At 31.9% G+C, this 21,865-nt stretch overlaps 2 protein-coding genes across 6 annotated transcripts; both read right to left on the bottom strand.

The window, feature by feature from the left end:
• Positions 1-829: 829 nt before the first annotated feature.
• Positions 830-3,746, bottom strand: LOC7460435 (uncharacterized). Its single transcript, XM_002302708.4, has 3 exons — positions 2,848-3,746; positions 2,346-2,723; positions 830-1,387 (listed from the first exon to the last, which is right to left on the bottom strand). Exons 1-3 carry the CDS (start codon positions 3,251-3,253, stop codon positions 1,026-1,028), a joined length of 1,146 nt encoding a protein of 381 aa, XP_002302744.1. The 5' UTR covers positions 3,254-3,746; the 3' UTR covers positions 830-1,025.
• A 1,512-nt stretch (positions 3,747-5,258) lies between these two features.
• LOC7460436 (importin subunit alpha) lies at positions 5,259-10,476 on the bottom strand. 5 transcript variants are annotated; one of them, XM_024594431.2, is made up of 10 exons: positions 10,107-10,476; positions 9,808-9,996; positions 9,584-9,715; positions 9,274-9,459; positions 9,009-9,172; positions 8,827-8,905; positions 7,446-7,574; positions 6,813-6,940; positions 6,304-6,718; positions 5,259-5,755 (listed from the first exon to the last, which is right to left on the bottom strand). In XM_024594431.2, exons 1-9 carry the CDS (start codon positions 10,338-10,340, stop codon positions 6,340-6,342), a joined length of 1,620 nt encoding a protein of 539 aa, XP_024450199.1. In that variant the 5' UTR covers positions 10,341-10,476; the 3' UTR covers positions 5,259-5,755; positions 6,304-6,339. The 5 variants fall into 5 exon arrangements, with proteins under 5 accessions (XP_024450199.1, XP_024450197.1, XP_024450198.1 ...); XM_024594429.2 differs by having other exon boundaries at positions 5,259-5,752; XM_024594430.2 differs by having other exon boundaries at positions 5,259-5,752; positions 6,314-6,718.
• Positions 10,477-21,865: the final 11,389 nt, after the last annotated feature.

Below are 21,865 nucleotides of genomic sequence, written 5' to 3'. Positions count from 1 at the left end.
ATGATATTTCATGAAAATTAATTTTTTTTATTTAAAATTAATTTTTTTTAATATTTTAAAATTATTTTAATATACTGATATAAAAAATAACATTCTTCAAACACCCTGAAACAGAATCAAGAGGAGAGGAGCCTTTTGTCTCTTAAAAGATGTGAATGAGCAATGAAAAACAAATGAAGTTATGGTAAGGCTTGAGGTAGCGATTAAAAAAGAGAAAACGATGCAAGAAGAGACAAAACCCAGCCCAAAGATTCTGGACCAGACACAGACAGCCAACCATGCCTAGGAGCTTTCTGGTCCCCAGCCACATAAAAGGAAAGGAACATCCTGTGCTGTAAGTTAAAATTGCACTAATCTAAACTCTAAACTCCAAACAGAGCTGACTAGTGACTATAAACTAATAATGCTGGTGCTTTTTGCTGATTTTCCTCCATCATGGATGCCTCAATAATCTTCGGCTTTACCAATAATTACTGTATGATTGAGCCATGAGACTGAACTCCACTCGTAGCATAAAAAAAGGACCGACTTTTGAAGCGTCGAGAGTTCACCACCAATGCAAAGGGTGGCAGAGAGCTGCATGTTCCTCGATAACACGGAATCATGTCTGGAACTGTTCAGAGATAAGAATTTAATAAGGTGTGTAGCAGAGACTAGCAGGATATGCAGACTCTACATGGCAGATTTTACAAGTCTAAAATACTACTATTGTGGATAGCAAACTCATCAGGGACACGTTCATGAGATTCAAATTCTCAGTACATCATGACCACAGGATTCAAATTGCGTGGACTGTCTTTTGGAATGCAAGAGTAAAAACACTAGATAATGGCAGCAAAATAAAATCAATGGATTTCACTGCTCCAGCCTTGGGGCATTATTTATTCAACTGCTCCAGCCTTGGCATTATTTACATCAAATCAATAAGTCAGACCATCTAAGGTCTAAATGGAGAGAGTCTTTAGTACAAATAAAATATGTGCAGTACTGGATATGCCGAGCCAATTATCAGACGCTTCTTCCATTCAGTGCTTCAACTTATCCCTCCGTCCAAGTTTAGAGCAAAGATCGGCAAGGAAAGCGAAGAGAGCACCCGTTAGGCACATTAACCATGAAAATAGAAACACTGCCCAGTCCTGGAGGTTTTTCTTTGGAAAATGCCCCCTGTCTGCGATGAGCAATGCCCTATATACGGCTTCAGTTACGGCATAGGCTGTAACAGGATCAGATTCTTCTGCGAGAAATCCATATTCTGTGAGGCAAACAATGTCATACACCCCGTTTGTCTCTGATATTCCTAGACGCTCGCATAATTTGATCCTGATGTCGATCCGCTGTTCGGTTGTCAACAAGTCACCATGTGTCAGGATCAACATAGGATTCTCATCTGTAAGCAAAATGGAGCCAACACAAAAGGTTCAGAATTTACCATGAATGTACAGTATACGCACGACCAAATGAACCAGCCTCTGTGTCTATGGCAATGCTTTATTCATTGCAGCATAGTTATGTTACACATGCATGATTAAAAAATACTCAAACAAGGGTAGGATCAGAAAAATAAACGCAATAAAGCTCTGATGCAAGCAGGCAAGAACAAGGAAAACTGCAGAATGAATTGGAACTCTTCTGAGTCAAGACTCGGGGGGGGGGGGGGGGGTGGAATGATTGAAATATCTTGACTATCGACACCATCTGGAGAAGATTTTTGCATATTCAAATAGGTAATGAATGGAATGGTATTCAACATCTGTCAGTCTACTAATGGTGACTAGTTGTACTCGAATACAAGGGAGAAAACAAAATTCTCTTTCTATTGTGATATATTATCGAGAGATTCGTCAAGAGACTCAAGATCCCCGTCAGCTGCAGGAGTCAAAGTTTAGAGCCCATAAATAACCACAATATCTTTAGCAAGTCCAGTTGCTTAAAGTATATCGAGATCTTCATCTATTTGCATTTGCATTTGCTACCCATGAAATCTCAAGACTTTACTATACAAGAACACCCTTGTTTTTACTTTTTACTTGATAATAATTTAAATATTTTAGGTAACTAGTCTATGTAATATATATTTGTCAAGAAACCAATTTAAACACTTTTATATATTTCGATAACTTTAATCAATTTTATGAAGTTAAATTTATTATTGATTCATTTCAATATTTCAGTTTTAAACTTAGATAATACTTGTGTTGATATTAAAAATCCAATATTAATAATTTTTATTTTTAATCAAATACAAGAATCACATTCTCAAGAATCACATTCCATCAAAACATCTAATCATTCCTGCACCAAACACCCTCTGGAAGATGAAATTGATGGTAAAGAGTAAGGCTTACTGCAATTTCTCAAACCAGGGGAGTGGAAGAGCTCTCTAGTGGCCTCTAATGGCTTGGAATCACTAGCTTTTAAAGCTTTATAAACCTCTGCTATGTTAACCACCACCATTGAGAAATTCACTGTCCTTTGCACAAACTTTGAAGATGGCCTTAGACCAGCAGTTTCTGCATCATCTTCCAGTAGTACATCATCACCTGATCTCAAGCACAGCTGGTTATGGTGTACCCCATCACTCATCCAACTTGACAATTCCTCAAGAGCATCCCCGATTTTACCATAACTAAACCCTCTAGAATCGTACACACAAAACCCACCTTGCAACGATCTCATTACATTGTGCTCTTCCATGTACATGGTGGTGTATTTGGAAGCACAGCCTACATACACGAAGTCAAATTAGTTCTAATGCTACTAGAAAATGTTTCTTAGTCCACAGTTATTAACCCTTTGGAGTGTAAATGCAAACTCATGGCTGTGCCATGCTCTGCACAATAAACTTACCAGAAGAAGTTTGAGCAAAAGGTATGAGTCCAGACCGACCAAGAACACTGTACATAAGGTTGACAAGCGAGCTCTTGCCAGAGCCAGAGAAACCCACCAGTAGAATAGTGATTACTGGTGGAATGTCCATTTCTTCCTTCTTGATACCTCCTGTGGGCACCCAGAAATCACCTGAACGATACATTTGTAGCTTGTATCTGACCTCATTGAGCCCTTCATGAGAAATCAAAGCCAGTCTCTCCAACTCTCTAAGAACTCTGACCCTTGGAGTAAGGCTTGCAATGTTTGGGATGTCAGACTTAAGCCTAACACATTCATCAAACTTTGCTGCTGATCTCCACCAACAGTAACCCAGACTTGACAGTTGGTGTTCATCTTCATCATTGGAAGAGTGTTGGCTCTTCATGCCTTTGTTTCAGCTCTTGAACTTCAGCAAAAAAACGGTGGGAATGATATTTTACAAGGCATATTGAAATCGAACAATTTGATTTTACCATCAAGGCACCGTTGCGAAAGACAGATCGGAAAAACAAAGGGATAAAGATAATCTCTCACGGCCACAAGGCTTGTCCAAATGAGTACTGTTTTGGTTACGGTCTGTACACCAGTTGGATGCTGCGAAGAGGCTATTTCCAGGCTCTTTCTTTCACCTGTGGAGTAGCTCGAGAGCTAGCATCCCATATTTACCGAAATACCCACGTTTCTGCCGTTCATGATAACCAAAAGATTTGCTAGACAGAAAGGCCCTGTCTTGGTGCAAAATGATGTGCTGACATCGCTAAAGAACAAAGGGTAGACGTTCCTTCTCTAGTCCAATCAACCAAGTCGTTTTCAGCCTATACCTTTTTAGTGCACAACTAAGCTCACGCGCTGCGGATTAGATGAATTTCGAATTAGTTTTTTCATGAACATTAAAAAAAACATGTTTGAGTGCGGTTAATGTTTTTAAATAGAAAAAAATTAAATTAATTAAGAGTTAATTTAGTTTTATTTATTGACTTAATGATTTTAAATGCAACTCAATAATACTCAATAATTGATAAAAATATAATTTGATTAAAAAAACTCAAGATGATATATTTTAAAAAAATTGAGACAACAATATATTAGATCGAACATGAATCAACTTATCAAATCTACGATTCAGGAACCATGATAACTTCATATAAAACAAATCAAAATAAATTATAAAACTTAATTTTCAAATAACCTATTATTAAATGATGTAATTAAAAAATAACCTAAAAACAATCTAAGTCAACCTAAGTTAATTTGTCAAGCTCATGAGTCAGGTTATAAGACCAAGATAAACCTCATAGTAAATTAAAAAACATAATGAAACCTAATTTCTAATTAAACCAATGTTGAATGATGAAATTGAAAATAAAAATCAATTAAAAAAAGATACAAAAAATAACCTAAGCCAGACCATGTTAACTCGCCAAAACCATGACTTGGATCATAAGACCGAGATAACCTCATAAAAAAAAATTAGAAAAATAACTAGAGTCAACCTAAATTAATATGTCAAACATGTAACATGAGTCATTAGATTATAATAACCCTATAAAAAACAAATCAAGATAAATTATAAATCTCAGTTCTCAATCAAATCATTGTTGAATGATGAAATTGTAAAAAAAAATCAATTTTAAAAAAGAACATAATGAAACGATCTAATTTTACCTATATTAACTCGCAAAACTCGTGACTCAAGTCATGAGACTAAAATAACCTCATAGAAAGTAAACCAAAATAAATCATAAAACTTAATTCTTAATTAAATAAATGTTAAATGATAAAATTAAAAAAATATATCAATTAAAAAAGAAAAAATTAAAATCAATTAAGTTAACCTGTCAAGCTCACGATATAAATCATGTAACAAGAATAGTCAAAGAGAATGCAAAGTGCAACAACAAATCATGCAACTTGATCTCTAATAAAAAATAAAAATAAAAACTTTAATTAATTGGATTAATCTATTCAATCTACTATCCAATTCATAACTAAAAAGAAATTAATATATAATGATACTTGATTTCTAATAATTTTTAAAGGAGAAAAAAAAACATGGATTAAAAAAATATTACAACAATTGCACATGCCTCTGCCATTTTACAGTATCGCGAAGATTATGTCAATAATTCAGCAGCCATGCAGACAAGGCTAGTTAAGAAAATTGTACATGCTGGGTTTGTTAAATGCACTTGTTTGCTTATGTTAAACACACATGCCTGCTAGTGTGTTAAAACCAAATGCAACATGAGCACAGTGCGCAAGGGATATCATTTTTCTTTAGATGAAAGAAAATTATGAGAAGGATATCATAGACCTTAACAACCATGACAGCAACAGCACAGATGAGAACCATATGTATGAGGGCATAATAAAAGTTTTACTCATGAAGCAGAAAGCAATAATAGTAAATTTTATATCAAAAATTCTTCTTTTTTGTTTCACAGTCAACAAAAATCCCACCTCGAAACTGAAAATTGATGCATTTTCTAGTTTCTTTTAATCGGAATGACAATTTTGAGATTCCAAACTGATATGAAACGACCTTAAAGACAAAGAACAACTAGCATGTGAGCTGTGATGAGCAGCTCCATCCTTGTGATATGGTAAACTAGGGCGTGCAAAATAATGCCCAGCAAAAGGAGATGGAGAAAAACAAGAAAAAAAATAAAGACTCAAAACTTTCTGTACTCTCCACCAGCAATGGCAATTCTTGGCTTCACAAACCTATTTTAAAACCTCTGTGAAAGAGAATCTCTTCGACCACATCCGAAAACGAACCAGAGAAGGATCCGGTGGCATTTGACTTCCCTACCCAAAAAGAAAAAAACAACATTCATCGATTGAAACCTGGACTCTCAGCTTCATTCCAGCATCAACTTAGGTCCTGCTGGCACAGAAAAGGTGACACAGTACAAATTAACCTTCGCAGCAAATTATTGTGTTAAAATATAGAAAAAAGGATGAAGGAAATAATCCAATCACTATAATAAAATTGAAGGAACAAAGAAAAACTGCAATGAAATGTAGAGTTTTAGAAAAATGTTAATTTCCTCTCAATGATACTATATGATGTTTTACGAAATAGAGAGAAGCATTCAACTGCAAACATCACTCACAACTACATATATATGTTTCAAAATTTCATTCAGATATTGAAACAGATATGTAGTTTATACGTGATATAAGCGCATAAAAAGGTTAAGACCTCCCCAGCATGCGTGGAAACCACACCAAATGGGAGCCCATGACAGGTAAACTGATAACCAAAATCCACATGCTTGCCCATTCCCCACCAGCTACTTGGGAAATGTCAAACCTCAATTAATGAAAAAATTATCAATAGAAACTACAAGCACAAACAAGCAATCCCTATTAAGCAGTAATTGCATAGTCTCAGGTGAAATGTCAACTGCCGCTTGTCAAGAGAAATAGCACCTCTACTTACGAACTAGGTGAGAGAAGTTGCATACCTTAACTGAAATTAAAACCGTTAGAAGGAACAGGAACTCCGGTCCCACCAAACTGAAATCCAGATTGGGAAGCATCACCAGAAGGAAATGCCTCAAAGTCATCACCATCCTCCACACAATACGTCTCCAAAATCTTCACTGCTTTCTCATATATTTCATTGTTGTCATGACTCTGAAGGTTCTCAATCTTTTCTAAACCCTCAACATCTTCAATCATTTGGGTGTACAGATTTGCATTTCCTGTGCTGCCCAAATTCTTTTCAGCTTCCCCAACCTTTAGAATGTTCTCTAGACCATCTAAACAAACTGTGACAATTCTAGGGTCGGGACAAATCAAAAGATCACATAATGGCTTGATGCATCCCTGGTTCACCAGAAACCTACAATGCACAAATGTAATTGAATCTCTTAGCTACCAATAAATCAAGTTATCTAATCAGTGGAGAAGAATATCATTGAAGAGAAAATACTTACTTGATTTGTTCATGGCTTCCACCCGATGATGCATTTGAAATTGCCCAAGCAGCTTCTTTCTTGATCTCAAATTCAGCATTTTGAAGCAATTGGACAAGAGGACCAATAATACCTGCTTCAAGTACCGCCTGTGCAGTTTGGAAATGCAATGCCCATTACGACAAATAGGTGATAAACATCGAATAGAAAATTGAAAGGTTTTTTAGATTATCTGTAGCTGTCCTCAACATATCGTCACTTGGAAACAATCAAAGGATGTATATAAGTGTTCTATTGTAAAACAAACTGAGGGTACATAAAACAATCATCAACACAGCATTTCAAGCAATTGAAAACAATCATCAACACAGCCTTTCAAAGCAATCGGACCAGGGGACAAATAACCCCAGCTTTAACTACGGCCTGCATACATTAAGATATAAACTCAAACGGAGTCCATTTTACCAGATGGACTCGAAAATAGTATGAATAAATGGCCACGACAAACTCTGTAGACTCCCCTATCCCTCAAATATCTCACCTTTATAATAGTCAGTAGATTGGAGACGTTATCACAAAATTTAAAGGACATACTAAACAAATTTCAGCCAAACCATCGATACACTGATGACATAAGAGAATAGACAGGCTCACCTGTATCTGATTTACATTTCCAGCTGTGACGTTTGAGATTGTCCAGCATGCTTCCTTCTTGATGCTCTTCTTGTAATTATTTGTCAGTAAGTTCAAAAGGCATGGGAGAGCTTGATGGTTTATCATACACTGGGATCAGGAATATCATAAAGCATTACATCATTGGCTCAGAATATAACAATTTCAAGTCATGCAAACATGACACACACAACACATCATACCAACAAGGCATCCTGCAGATATCATCAGACAATCAATTGAAGAAAGCTGAGAACTATAAATGATATCATCTTAAGGAATTCTAAATTAAATTTTTATTGTTCCCTTTCTCTCCTCTCTATGTTTATTTGGATAAGTTGTTTTGAGTTCTCACATTTCATAGTTGCATATAGTAACAGGCAGCGGGGTGTCTTACATGTCTTTCAGCTTTTCAAATCTCTAAAATTTTATTTCTCAATAGGTTCCAATTTTTTTTCCTGATTAACATGCAAGATTATCAATTCTGCTAAGACACAAACGTAGACTTCATCTCAACCAAAAATCATTATTTGTTCAAGCATGTTTCTTTCAGAAATAGAAACAAAAAGTCACTTCCTTAAAAATCAAGGCACATCTGCACACATCTCAAAAAGAAAGTGAGAGGTGACTTTCATCAAACCATAGAATAACCTCCTAACAAGGATTAGACTACATTGCTGGGGGAGGAAACAATTTGATGTTTTGTAAATTTGGAAATTTTTTCGAATCTCAAACCACCTTCAAGTTGGTCTCAAGACAATTGGACCTTCACATATAGGAAGTTTCACTCAAGTCAATGATATTAAATAAAAAAGACCACTTACTACTCTGTACTGATTGGAAACTGGAAGAGGGTGGTAGGACACCATAAAACCTTTAGACTCGTCTATATCAGTTTCCATCAAATGAGGCATGACAAGTATCGACTTGATAAAATATGACAAATATTGGTTTCAAAACCTGAAAACCATAAGCAACAGCTGAAACTAACCCATTACACGCTATCATAATTGGCGCAAAACAGCATGCCAAGTTGTATGTGATAAGTTGTGAAATTGTAAAGAAAATGTCAACTAATCTAGAATAGTAGATTATGAACCATCAAGAAGAAAAATGCATTCCCATCTATATATTTTCAACCTGTGCATCTAAAATGAGCAATGCCGGCACATATAAGTATTTCCATTTGCTAAGATCAGTACCACTGTCAGAGGAATGTGTAGTGTGGTTTTAACATAAACAAAGCTATGCGAATTATGAACTCGGGACAAAAACCATGGAAGAGAAACCAAACAGTAAGATGAATAAACGTGGGGATGGTGAAGGGGAGAGTTAATTAGGAAAATAAAGGTATAACCAATACCTGAGTCTGCATGTCATCTCCAGTAACAATATTTCCAACTGTACGTAGAGCAGGGATGAGCACTGTCGGAGATGGATGACTGGAAACAGAAAATGTAAAGAGCATTTCAACTTTCATAAGCAAATGCCAGAAAAAAAAAAAGGTCTAAAATATATGAAGAGCGAACTAAATTTAAATCTCACAGTAAAAGCTCAACAAGTCGGGGGCAGACACCAGCCTCGATAACAGCTTGGATTTTTTCATTGGATCCATCGGAGAGATACGACAGAGCCCAGCATGCATCTGTGAGGACTTCCTCATCATTTGAATGTATGAGACGCTCTAGAGCTGGGAGGGCAGGTTTTGTCTGCTCATTGAATTTCAACAGCACATATATTAGCAACAATTATCAAAGTGGGGAATAAAGTATCGCTACTGCATTTAAGCAGTCCATCTTAGAAGTCAAACCTGGTCGAATAAAGGTTGGGGCTTGCCCCTGCAGAAGTTTGATAATGTCCAGGTTGCATTTCTTAACAATGAATGCTTTGCTTGTTCATTGAATTGCGCAAGCAAAGGCATCAAAGCCCCATGGCCAAGGACCAGATCACGGCATTTTGATGAGTCACCAGCAACATTTCCTAATGCCCAAACAGCCTATAATCCCACCAAAATGTAAACTTATCATTACTTAACCAATCAAGGAATAATTACGATGTCCCCTTGAGACATCACTAAAATGAAAACAAAATAAATTCCATAAAATGGTAACATCGTCTACCTGTTCCCTGACATCATCAGCTGGAGAACTTAAGAGTTTGACAAAAATTGGGATTGCCCCATGGTCAATTACAACCCTGGTGTTTTCTGATGTCCCAGAAGCGATATTCGTGAGTGCCCACGCCGCCTCAAACTATACAAGACATTAAAACAAACGTTAGTTACAATAGTAATAATGAAGCCCGATACGAAACTGAGCGACATAGAGCAAGAACAAATTCAAACCTGAAGCTGTGGAAAATCATCCCTTGCAAGAAACTCAACGAAGCGGGGGACAACCCCTGATTGTATAACTTCATTGATCGGAGGACAGCGTTCTATCGAGAGCAGCTTTCGGAAATGAGTAGTTCCCTCAAGTTGCGAATTCTTGTCCTCTGACCAAACACCAGCAATCATTGCCGGAAGAGTATCTAACTGCAATCAGATTAGATTAGCAAAACCATCACCTCCATTCAAACATGCTGATTTCTAAATAATTGACTGATCCACCTATTATTAAATCAAGAGAGAGAGAGAGAGAGTACCGGCTTATCAGAAGCGGAAGAAATGTTAAGAGAGGAGATGACTTGTTGTTGTTGTTGTTGACGTTGTTGGGCCTGAAGTCCCCCACGTCGCTTCTTAAGCAAGCTTTCTTCTCTCTTACTCTTTCGGATCTCCACCATGTTGTCCTCCCTCCTCCTCCTCCCTTCATCTGCATCCACCGCCACCTTGTACCTGTTCCTCCTCACCTCCACTCTCGCGTTCGGCCTCAACGACATGGCGTTTGGATTGTACTGTACTGTAACGTGGGTGTTTGTACAGTGAGGGAAGGGAAGAAGGGAGAGTAGTAAAGAGAGGGATTTGGAGGGGATTCTCAGATTTTTGTTTGAATAGACAGGAGGCAGAAGGATGGTTCTATTATAGAGCTTTTTCAACTACCAGCGCCTGTGAAAGAGGGCTTGGATTTTGTTTTTATTAACGACACCTGCCATTTGGTTTTTTGAATTTGAAGGAGAGGGAGTCCTAACGGATCTCCGCCGCCGTCTATCTTTATTCCTTTTCTGCCCCCTGGATTATATTTTATTATTTCGTCTACAATAGGAATAAGTGAAAATAATAATGAAATTAAGATAACCATAATATTTCTCAATTGAGATGGATGGAAAGGTAGTTAGAGGAGAATGGAAATTTAATTTACAATACATAAATAATCTTTTTCATTGGGTGGGTGGAAATTCTTAATTAATAAAAAAATATAATTTTTTTATTTATAATTGTTATTTAATAGATAATATCCAGAAAAAAACACTAAATACATTAAGTATCCAGTCTTATCATAAATATCATACAATATTAAATATAAAAATAAGCACAATATAAACCTAACATCAAATTTATTTTAAAAATCAAATCATCCAAGAAGTATAAAAAATAAAGACAAAAAATAATATATATAATTCAATTATTCAAGAAATATAAAAAATAAAGACCAAGAATCAAATTTATTTTAAAAATCAAATTATTCAAGAAGTATAAAAAATAAAAACAAAAAATAATATATATAATTCAATTATTCAAGAAATATAAAAAATAAAAACCAAGAAATATAAAGTAATTATCCTTTCTTATTTGAATTACGTTACAAATAGTTGTAAATAACTTTAAATTGAATTAGCTCGATTATGAATACAAGGATTTTAATTTACACGACTTTATAACCTAATAGCTTGTTTATAACACCATGAATTGAAATCAATTTTTGTGTTTTGAAATTTTTTTAAGAGTATTGATATTAATTCCAAATAGAATTTAATTTATTAAAAAAAATAAAAGCAAATTAAATAATTTACTCTTTTACTTGCTATAATAATTTCTCTTAAAATTAACATAAAAAACAATATTTCAAGAATACCCTCCTCTTTTTTTCCTTTCAAAAACCCTACAGAGTAACTTTTATCTTATTAATTTTAACTTTGTCTCTGCCACCCCCACCTTCTCTTTCCCTTCTCTTGTTCTAACTCCATCTTCTTTGACAGCACTGCTTTCTTCAACAAAACCAAGTCATGTAATTCTCTAGTTCTTGGCAGAACAACCAAGTAGAAGATGTGCTCGTCCATTGCAGTTTATGGACTTGTAAGATGATGCTGATTAGAAAAAAAGATTGAAGATTTGCTTAGGATAGGAGATAGAGTAGAAGTAGAAGAGGTTTCATTGCAAGTGTAATTTGACAAAGTAGTAAACGGGCTTCGCTTGGACTTGTTTTTCTCCTCTCGTACTGTGATTCTTGCGGATCAACAAGTTCTTTTTCATCAACCTCTCTGAATTCTGTGCAGCTATTTGCAGGTATGTTTTGGCTATTTGGTAGGATTTATGCCATACATAACCTAGCTACAAGGTGGAAGTTCTTAGCTTTCGAGTTGAAACAGAAAAGCCTTGGATCCATCGCTACAAAGGTGGAAGTTCTTAGCTTTCGAGTTGAAACAGAAAGCCTTGGATCCATGCAAGGAAAATTTAGGGATAATTAGGAGCTACAATGTCATGGAAAAGAATAGTTCTCTTGATTCAAGCATTTTTCTAAGAACAGATGGAAAATTTGAGGAAGAAATTAAGTTGAATATGAAGTTAGAAGATCTTCTTATGATATATTTTACAAAGAAAAACTGAAGTTCTTATCGTCTTTTGTTGGTCAGGTTTGAAAATATTAACTTGGTACTTTAATCATAAAATAAAGGCAAACTAGTCAAGATTACCAATGGGATCCAATTAATTAATACATGTGTGTTTATATATATATATATATATATATATATATATATATATATATATATATATATTGCAATGGCCCCATTTGAGACAAGATAAGGGTGAAAGAAAATCTTTCACTTGCCTCGACTTTGAAACAAATGATTATATATTTTGTGTGCAAACTTTTTCAATTATTCTTATTTAAATACTTGTAATTTTTTTTTATTTGAATGTATAAAATCTTAATATATATTTTTTCTAATTCAAGTTCTTATGTATCAATTTTGTTGTTGCTAAAATGGTTGTTAAATCAACACTTGATATGCTACAATGTCTCACCAAATGTGCTTAAACTTTCAATTTATTTGTATTTATAGCATATATTTTTTATATATATTTGGGCTGCGAGTGGATTGAATGTTATACCTGTTAACATAATTGCGTATTAGAAAAAAATATATATATCCTACATCAGTTTCTCTAGATTAGAGAGAACTCTTCCTTGAGTTCAAATTGCTCATGTTTCAATCGATTGGATATCCACTCAAAAGTTGTCAACCTTTTACATTTACATGTTCATTGTTTCTATTAAAAACACCATACATGTTAGCAATATGTTTATGCAGAGACTCCAAGTCATGTGTAACACTAAAGACAATATGTTTTCCTTGTTGGTCAGCCTAAGTTTTTTTAATTCTTCACTAGACACACCATATCGAAATCTCATAACCTAGCATTGAATTTAAAATCCAATGTAATGTTATTGTCATTGACAACAATTAGAATGTTCTTTTATGGCAACACACCTTTATTAACAACATCAAAACCATCTTGAAATTTTTCAAGCATCAACCTTAAACACTTGATTGTTAGCAATGAACAATAGGTTAGTTCATTGATTTGTTTGTAGTTGAAAATATCTACTACTTCAATATCTTCAAACTTAGCTCTAAAGAACTCTTTTGAAGTATCAAAGAACTATTTACTTTCATGAGAGAATCGTTATAGATCATAACTTATAAAAATTTTAGGATTTCTACAACCCCCAAGTTCACTGACATATTAAGTTTATTTCTTGTCAAATTTTGATAGTTGATTTCAATCTACAAAATAACTAGAATCATAAAAAAAAAATTTGTTTCAATATAACATTTGTCCCAATCAAGAAGCCATTTCATTTGCTCATACCTCTGAAAATAAGTTTTCAAAGCTGACTATGAATCTGTGATCACTCTCTTTATGATCCTCTCATTTTCTCTTATTTATCTTTGCTAATTAACAAGATAATTTAACTTACCTCTATAATATTATCATCGCTAACTGACAAGTCAATTGTGTGATCTATCTTTTTATGTTTTCTATTACCAGTTATTAAATGTCTCTTTTCGAGAGAAAACCTCCATATTTTCTCTTGCACAAGCACATCTTGTTTTATAATGTTTTTTTGCCATGGTCATTCAATAGCACATAATAACTAATAACTAGGAATCGTTGGGCTCTAATATCAATTGATGCAAATGAAACAACATGAAAAAGATGATAAACATTAAAAGACAAAACAAAACTGAAAAGGGTCACACACAAAAAACCTAAATTTGAATTTTTATTACTCATTATTTTATCTAATCAAAACTCAATATTGTAGATCTTATAAGCTTATTCAAACCTCGATGTCTATGAAATTTTAATCATATAGGAAATAGAGTCTCTAGAATCTCCTAGCAAAGTTTTGTCTCGATCTAGCAGTTTGATAAAAAATTATATATGTTAGCTAAGGTTGAACGTTATGAAAAAAATCCCTTTCATCAATAGCCTGTAAGTAGTTGTTAATGAAGTTAAATCTAATAAATTTTGAGGGGTTAGTGCCTAGTTGATCCACATATAATTCCTTTAACCATATTTTTTAAATGAATTAAAGTCAATCCAAATTGATCTTGTATGAGATATGCCACACAAAAAATTTTGTTATTTTTTAAATGATTTATGTCATCAAATGCACACATTCTAAATTTCATTCTAATCAAATAATGTAGGTTTCAACTATCTAAGTCACCTAGAATATAATAGATACGCAAAATAGATGGTTTGCATTTTAGATCTAATAATCAACGAGTGAAGAAGCCAATTGTTCTTAGCGATCCTAAAATAAGGAAAAAAGTAGAGTCGGTTGAAGTGAAGTTTTAATGTTTAAAAAAGGAGTTGAAAATTAAATTCAACTTTTCCATTATTTTCATATATATAATATTATAAAAAAAGAGTTCGACTCCAAGTTGTTTAAAAATAATGGTGTTGAGTTCCTCAACCCTTTTACGTAGTATTAATTAGTTTTATTTCTTAATAGGAGCAAATGAAAGGATATAACTTAATGGTATAATGTCTCCTTGACATGACGGAAGTCATCAATTCAAGCCTGAAGTCAATTATAAAATAAAATAAGGGCATATAAAAAAAGATCTCTCTAGTATGAGTAGAAGCAAAGAGCAGGCATAAGATTATTTAGTAATATTCCATATCCCTCTACACTTTTTCTAACCTGACTCAAATGGATCATATTTGAAATCAAATTCAACAATCCTTAACACACTTATTTGTTCTATCTATTATTACTTTAGAAACAACAATTAACTTCTTAGCAATTAAATGTAACTCTATAAAACTTCTTATAGTCTGGAAGAGTTATATTTCTTTATCCCTATGGGAAAGAAGAATATGAAATATAAAAGAAAATATCAATCAAACCAATCACAAGAATACCAATTATAGTGTCGATCAGCCAAAAAAGAATCATTCCCTACTGGTCTTCCTTTTAGCCAATTCCTTTTCTGACCTTAGTACAAAACTAAAGTTGGTGAGCAAAGAATCCTAGATACTATACAATTTTTCTTTCTAGAAAAACAAACATTAATTAGGATAAGAAAAACTTGTCACCTGAGGAAATTGATGTCTCTTCAAGATATGGCTCAATTCATATTAGAGTAAAGGCTAAGAACTGCAAATGTAGTCCATAAATTGGTGGGGTGGATAGTTAATTGGTGACCCAACCCCTCACCATTTCAGAAATATGGTGCAACCTTTTTTTTTTGTTATCTGATAGCTAGACTTAATCAAGTTAATAATTGGCAAGGTCTCATATAGTGCAAATAAAAAACATAAAAATAAATTTGTATAATTTTGAAGTGATTTTTTTCGCTTCCAAAATAAAAGGTGCATAAGAGACATGTCTCCAGAAACAATATTTTTTATTTTTTATCCTTACAATATCATTGTAAAAAAAATTTAATTACAAAATTATCCAACTAAGACATGTAAGGATAAAAATAATTATTGTCATATTTTTAAAATTCAACTCAGAGGTCGACTTGGGATAAGATCAGAGTCACAAGTTGAGAGGGTCAACCTAGGTCAACCAATTTTTTTAAAAGGATCAAAACAATATTTTTTTTTACTAACAAAGTTTTTTAAATTCCAACAGATTTTTAACCTAGACTTTCATCGGGTTAACTTGCATGTTTTATTAGATTAGGCTAGGTCAACCCTTTCTTTATTTTTTCTTAAACCTGGACTAGTTTAGACCTGCAAAGTTTGATAGTAGAGTTATATAATTAGAGTTATTATACTACCAATAAATTTAATACTCAATATAAACTAAAGTAAATAAAAAAAAATACTATCTAATTATTATTTTTAAATATGTAAGTTTGATAGTAATATATATTAAGTGTAATATAAACTTTTTTATATTTAATTATGCCTTATCCATCATCAACCAAATATGATACAAAGATAATCATTATGTCTTGTACACCATAACTAAACATAATTGTTTTCTCTTGTCCTGTCTTGTCTTTTTTGTCCCCATTGTCTCCATCTTTTTTTTGTCTAAGGATAGTAAAAAAATGTTATCTTAGTGACACTTTTTCTCATTTTTATCATCATGAAAGAAAAGGCTCAACCTATAGATAAGGAATTTTTTAGGAAGTAGATACATCTTAGATTAATATCTAGTAGGTAATGAAATCATTTTCCTAAGTTAAGAAGCATAAAAAAAAATAGAATTGTTTTTTTAAGGTCTTTATCCCTTGTACAAGATTCAAACTACTTATCCTCCCTAAAAAAGTAGATGAAAACCCATGGCAAAACAACATACCCATGTAAACATAGTTGCTCGTCTAAGGTTTCAAGAGAAGAAAAGAGGTGATCTCGAGTGCTCATGTGTCAATTTAGGGTAAGGTAATGCTAATTGTTCTATGGTTAATAAACCTTTTTCAAAGCCTAATATAACTTTAAGGGTTGATTAAAAACGAGAATGAACCGATATATATTTCTATATTCATTCAACTTCCTCTATTATCAGATAACCCAAATATATTTTCACCTCTAATAATAATTTAAAGAAAAACTACATTTATCATCCTGTAGTTTGGTTTAATTTGCAATTACCCACTATAGTTTAAAAAATTACATTTTATATTGTGAACTGTATATGTGCATTAATACTTAACATCATCGTAAAAAAATGTCAAAAAAAAATCTAATTATTTATAAGATTGTCTTTATTTTTCATTTAATAACTAAATAACTCTTATGTTAAATATTACAACTTTGCTATTAAATTAAAAAAGACTCTAGCCATATCCTCCCCCTTTTATCCTCTATTTTCTCATGAATTGAATGGAGATTTAAGATTTTCATACTTAGAAAAACCCATAACCCAGAAATTTACAATCAATTCAAAAACCTAGCCACCATCCTCATCATTTTTATCCTCCTAATATCAAGCCACCCAAAACCAACAAATCCCCTCTATTGAAACATCAATTCAATGATTTACTTTCAAGGTTATCTAGCTCTCATGACTTGAGTTGCGGGTTTGATGGGTTAATCAAGTTGACTCGAGTTTTTTTTCTTTTTTAATTGGTATTTTTTCAATTTCATCCTTCAGCATTAGATTAATTATGAATTAGGCTTCATGATTTATTTTGGTTGCTTTCTATGAGATTATCCGGTATTATGACTCGGGTCATGTGTTCTACGGGTTAACCTGTGTAGACTAAGGTCACTTTATTGTGTCTTGTTTTTAGATTGATTTTTTTTCAATTTTAATCTTCAACAATGAGTTTATTTAGAATTAGGCTTCATAATGTTTTTTGATTTACTTTCTATGAGGTTATCATAATCTCATAACCTTAGTTTTATGTTTGATAGGTTAATCTAGGCTAACACAAGTTATTTTTTTGTTTACTTTCTATGATGTTATCTCGATCTCATGACCCGGGTCACGAGTTTGGCAGGTTAACTCATGTCAAAAAACATTTGTTATTTGTTATTTTTATTTTAATTTCATCTTTTAACATTTAGTTGATTTGGAATTAGGCTTCATAAATGCTTTTCATTTTTCTTTCTATAAAGTTATTATGGTCTCATAACTTGGGTTATGAGTTTGACGAGTTAACCCGAGTTGAATCGGGTCATTTTTTATCTTTTTATTTTTATTTTTTTCTAAAACATTAGGATTGCTTATCTCAAGTCGTAAGTTAACCTAGGTTTTTTTTTGTTCTTTTTTAGTTTATATTTTTTCAATTTTATCCTTCAACATTTATTTTATTTGGAATTAGGCTTCATTTCTCTTTTGCTTTTTATGATGTTATCGTAGTCTCATTATCTTAATAACAAATTTGGTTGGATAACTCAAGTTGACTTGAATTTTTTTTATTGTTTTTTATTTATATTTTTCCAATGTCATCCTTTAATATTGGATTGATTGAGAATTGAGTTTCATAATCTGTTTCAATTTTCTTTTTATGGAGTTATCCTAGTCACATGACTAGGGTTGCAGCTTTAACATGTTAACCTGAGTTATTTGTTTTTTATCTATTTTTTTAATTGATTTTTTTTAATTTCAACCTTCGACATTGGTTTAATTAAGAATTGAGTTTCATATTTGGTTTTCATTTGCTTTTTATAGGGTTATCCTAGTCTCATGATCCAAATCGCGGATTTGACATGTTAATCTGGGTCAATCCAATATGTTTTCATCTTAATATTTTTTAAAAAAACAAACATGTCATCTTGAATTTTTAATCAAACTACATTTAACAGTTATTTGGTTTGTCTTTGGACCCGTCAAGTTGATTAGGTTATATCATGTCAACACCTATACGATTTAATTTTTTTTCTACTAGAAAACAAGTTAGTAACACCTAGATTTTTTTATGTTAAAAAAAACTGATTTAACCCACAGCGTAGCATGTGCAATGATCCAGTAAACAATTAAAAAGAATCATGGTGTAGCTAAAAACAAATGGCTAGGTCAAGCATCATGAACATTTCAAATGCATCAATATTTTTTATAGGCTTAGCCAATGTGCAAAAATGGTAAGTTTCTTAAGCATGCGCCTAGCCTTCCTTGAAATTTAAACCTTTAGGTTTCGAACCATCTACTTGAGTTGTGGATTAAAGTATCATCTCATCTCAAATAAGATATGCAACACTCTCTCTCTCCTCACCCTATGACATCAAAGAACCCTACATTAAAATCATTGATTCTTGATCTAGAATTTGCTTGTTGTAAATACAAATTAAGATAGTGAAGTTAAGATTTTATTTTATTTTTTTTGAATTTTTAAGGAGAAAAAAGGGAAAGGAAGGGACTGTTTAATTTATTGTAAATACAAATTGATATCTGAATATTTTTCTAGAAGTAAAAAATCTCATATCAAAACCAAATTAGTGTTTTGATTTATGGTGTTTGTGTTATATTATATTTGATTTATGAGTTGTTTATGTAGGGGTAAGGAACAAATTCAAGACTGAATGAATTATTGCAAGATTTATGGGATTTTTTTGTTTGTTGCTTAAAAACACTAATTTGATTTTGATTAATTTGGGTTCATAATCTTTGTTCATCAAGTGAAGAGAAAAAAATTGAATATGAAGAGAGATAAATCGTGTTTAAAGAAAGAAATTCTATATTTTTGATAAATTATATGTGTGTAGCTTGATTATTTTATCATATTTAATTTTGTTTTTGTAAATCTAGGAAGTAAATTGTAATTTTTTAAACTATAACGGCTAATTACCAATATAATCCAATTATAGGATGCTAAAATAATTTTTTTAATTTTAAATTCAAATCCATAATGGAGTTCATTAGAAAACAAAACTCATTGTCATTTAATTGTTTTTGCTATTGCTTATTATCAAGACCAACTTTATGTACAATAAAAAAAATTTATAACAATTAAATCCACCAAAACTTTGTATTATAATCAAAACTAAGACAATCATTCAAGTTGGATTGATTTAATTTTTTTTTTTGTTAATCTAAACCTTATATTCTCTTTTCTTTATTATTTTTTCAAATATAACTCACGAAAGGATGCTAACTTGACACTGAACGAGAACATTAACAAGTAACTAACAAGTTCTATTAAAAGCATTCAATTGATGAGCTTTAAAATTTTATACTTTCATATAGCAAGAATAAATAAATAAATAAAAGTATAGACATTCGAATAGTAAAAATAAAAATATTGACATTCAAATAAAAAATAAATTAAAAAACTCATGCACACTTATTGGATATTCTAACATGTTATATGTCAACTTAATGATTTCATTAGTATAAAACAGAAGGATCTAATAGGAGCATCTAATTGAAAAAATAGAAAGTTTGCATGATGAAACAAGAAAAAATAAATTACATACACTTGAATTGGAAAGGTGCACTATATATATATATATATATATATATATATATATATATATAACATGATAGTTTTACTTGATTTATTAGTTAGGTGACATCATTTGATCTGGTTGAATTGAGTTTTTACTAAATTTGATTGAGGTCAACATGAGTATTGATGAAACTTGACCTAATTTTATTGGGTTGAATGGAAAAATAGGTAAGGAGTTGATTTTTAAATCTCTTCTTCGTGTAATTTATTTTTGTCAATTTACATCTTAGGGTCTATTTTATGATTTCTAAGTTTTATTTAAAAATTTTATATTATGATAATGTAATTTATGGATAGAGATTTATTAATTTTAGTGCTTTGTTATTTTAGGATATGCTTTTATTTGGTATAATTAATTTTTTCTTTATTAATATAACATAAGTGATGGTCTTAGTGTGTGTTTGGTATTGTAGTAGCTTTTACGGTTGTAGTTGCAATGTAAAAAAAATCAGGTTTATAAAAAACAGTTTTGGTTGTGGTTTTTTTTAAATAGGTTTTAAAAAATATATATTTTGTTAAAAAGGCTGTGAGATGGATTTTTGCATGAAAAATAAATGAAAAGCAAGTCTTCATGAATGAAAAATGAGTTATTTTACCTTATATAAAACTAATGTTTGAAACATAATTATAAGTTAGGCCTGATGCAAAAAGTAGAAGTTATTTGACTGAATAAAAAGATTTTTCTTTGTGGTTATGTAAAAAATAAAAGTTACCGCAATACCAAATAATCTTTTAGATTTTAAAATGAAAGCATACTAAAAACCCACCTCACCATAACCGATTATCCTTATCTGTAAACACTAAAAAAAGTAGAGTAAATTATAAAGTAACTCTTTAATTTATGAAAATTAATTAGTTAATCTTTATAGAATAAAAAATTATCATATAATGCCTTTACCAACATCCACAATCCTTAATTTACTTATTTTTGTTCCAAAATCCATATTTTCTAATTAAAATCTACCACCTTCCCTGCTTTACTTTTCTTGTTACATTGTTAAAAAAACAATTAAAAAATAACATGAAATTGATGAAATAATTAAGTTATAAACATATATAATAATACTTGGACTAACTATATGGTTTTGAAAACCGCAAGGACTCATAACAATAACCAAGTTATGATTAATTAATTTCACAATGGACATGCATCCTTGTTGGAACAAACTATTTTAGATGGGGCCAAGCATGCTCACCCTGATATCTTCCGCTACAACTAACCGATAAAGCACAAAAAAGTTAAATTGAAGAATAAAATAACAAGAAGAAGATAAGAGAGTGCGTATCAAATTAAGATGATGGAGCACAAGCTATCTTCCATGGCAAGAACCTTTACTCCTTCACCAATTAAAGAACTCTCTCATTTAGCTCAAAGAAAAAACACTGTCAACCTTGTAGAAGGATTCCCTAATGATGATGAATGTAAAAAAAAATTCAGTTTGTTTGGGTCTAAACAAAGTAAAATAAAAGCCACTCTATTTGTGGCCTAAATATATTAAAATAAAAGACTACTATGTTTAGGCTATAACCCAAAGAAAGTGAAATGAAAAACACTTCTCCATTTTCATCTATGCACATCACCCTACTTTCAAACTCATGCACATTAAATCATTTCTCCTCACTTTACGAATACATGCATGCAATAAAAGGAAACAGGGAAAGAAATGTTAACAAAGCTCACTTGTCATGGAAAAAAGAAGATATGATAAAAGAGGAAAGAAAATATGGAAGAAAGAATTGGTCATTAAAGACACATTGAAGATTTTTTTTGACACCACCAGTACCATTAAAATGATCTCAACGATACAATTCTGAAAAAT

The sequence above is a fragment of the Populus trichocarpa genome, chromosome 2 (genome assembly GCF_000002775.5).
Source record: "Populus trichocarpa isolate Nisqually-1 chromosome 2, P.trichocarpa_v4.1, whole genome shotgun sequence".
NCBI lineage: Eukaryota > Viridiplantae > Streptophyta > Magnoliopsida > Malpighiales > Salicaceae > Populus > Populus trichocarpa.
Note: the sequence above shows the minus strand (reverse complement) of the source record. Positions and strands in the feature narration are given on the sequence as shown.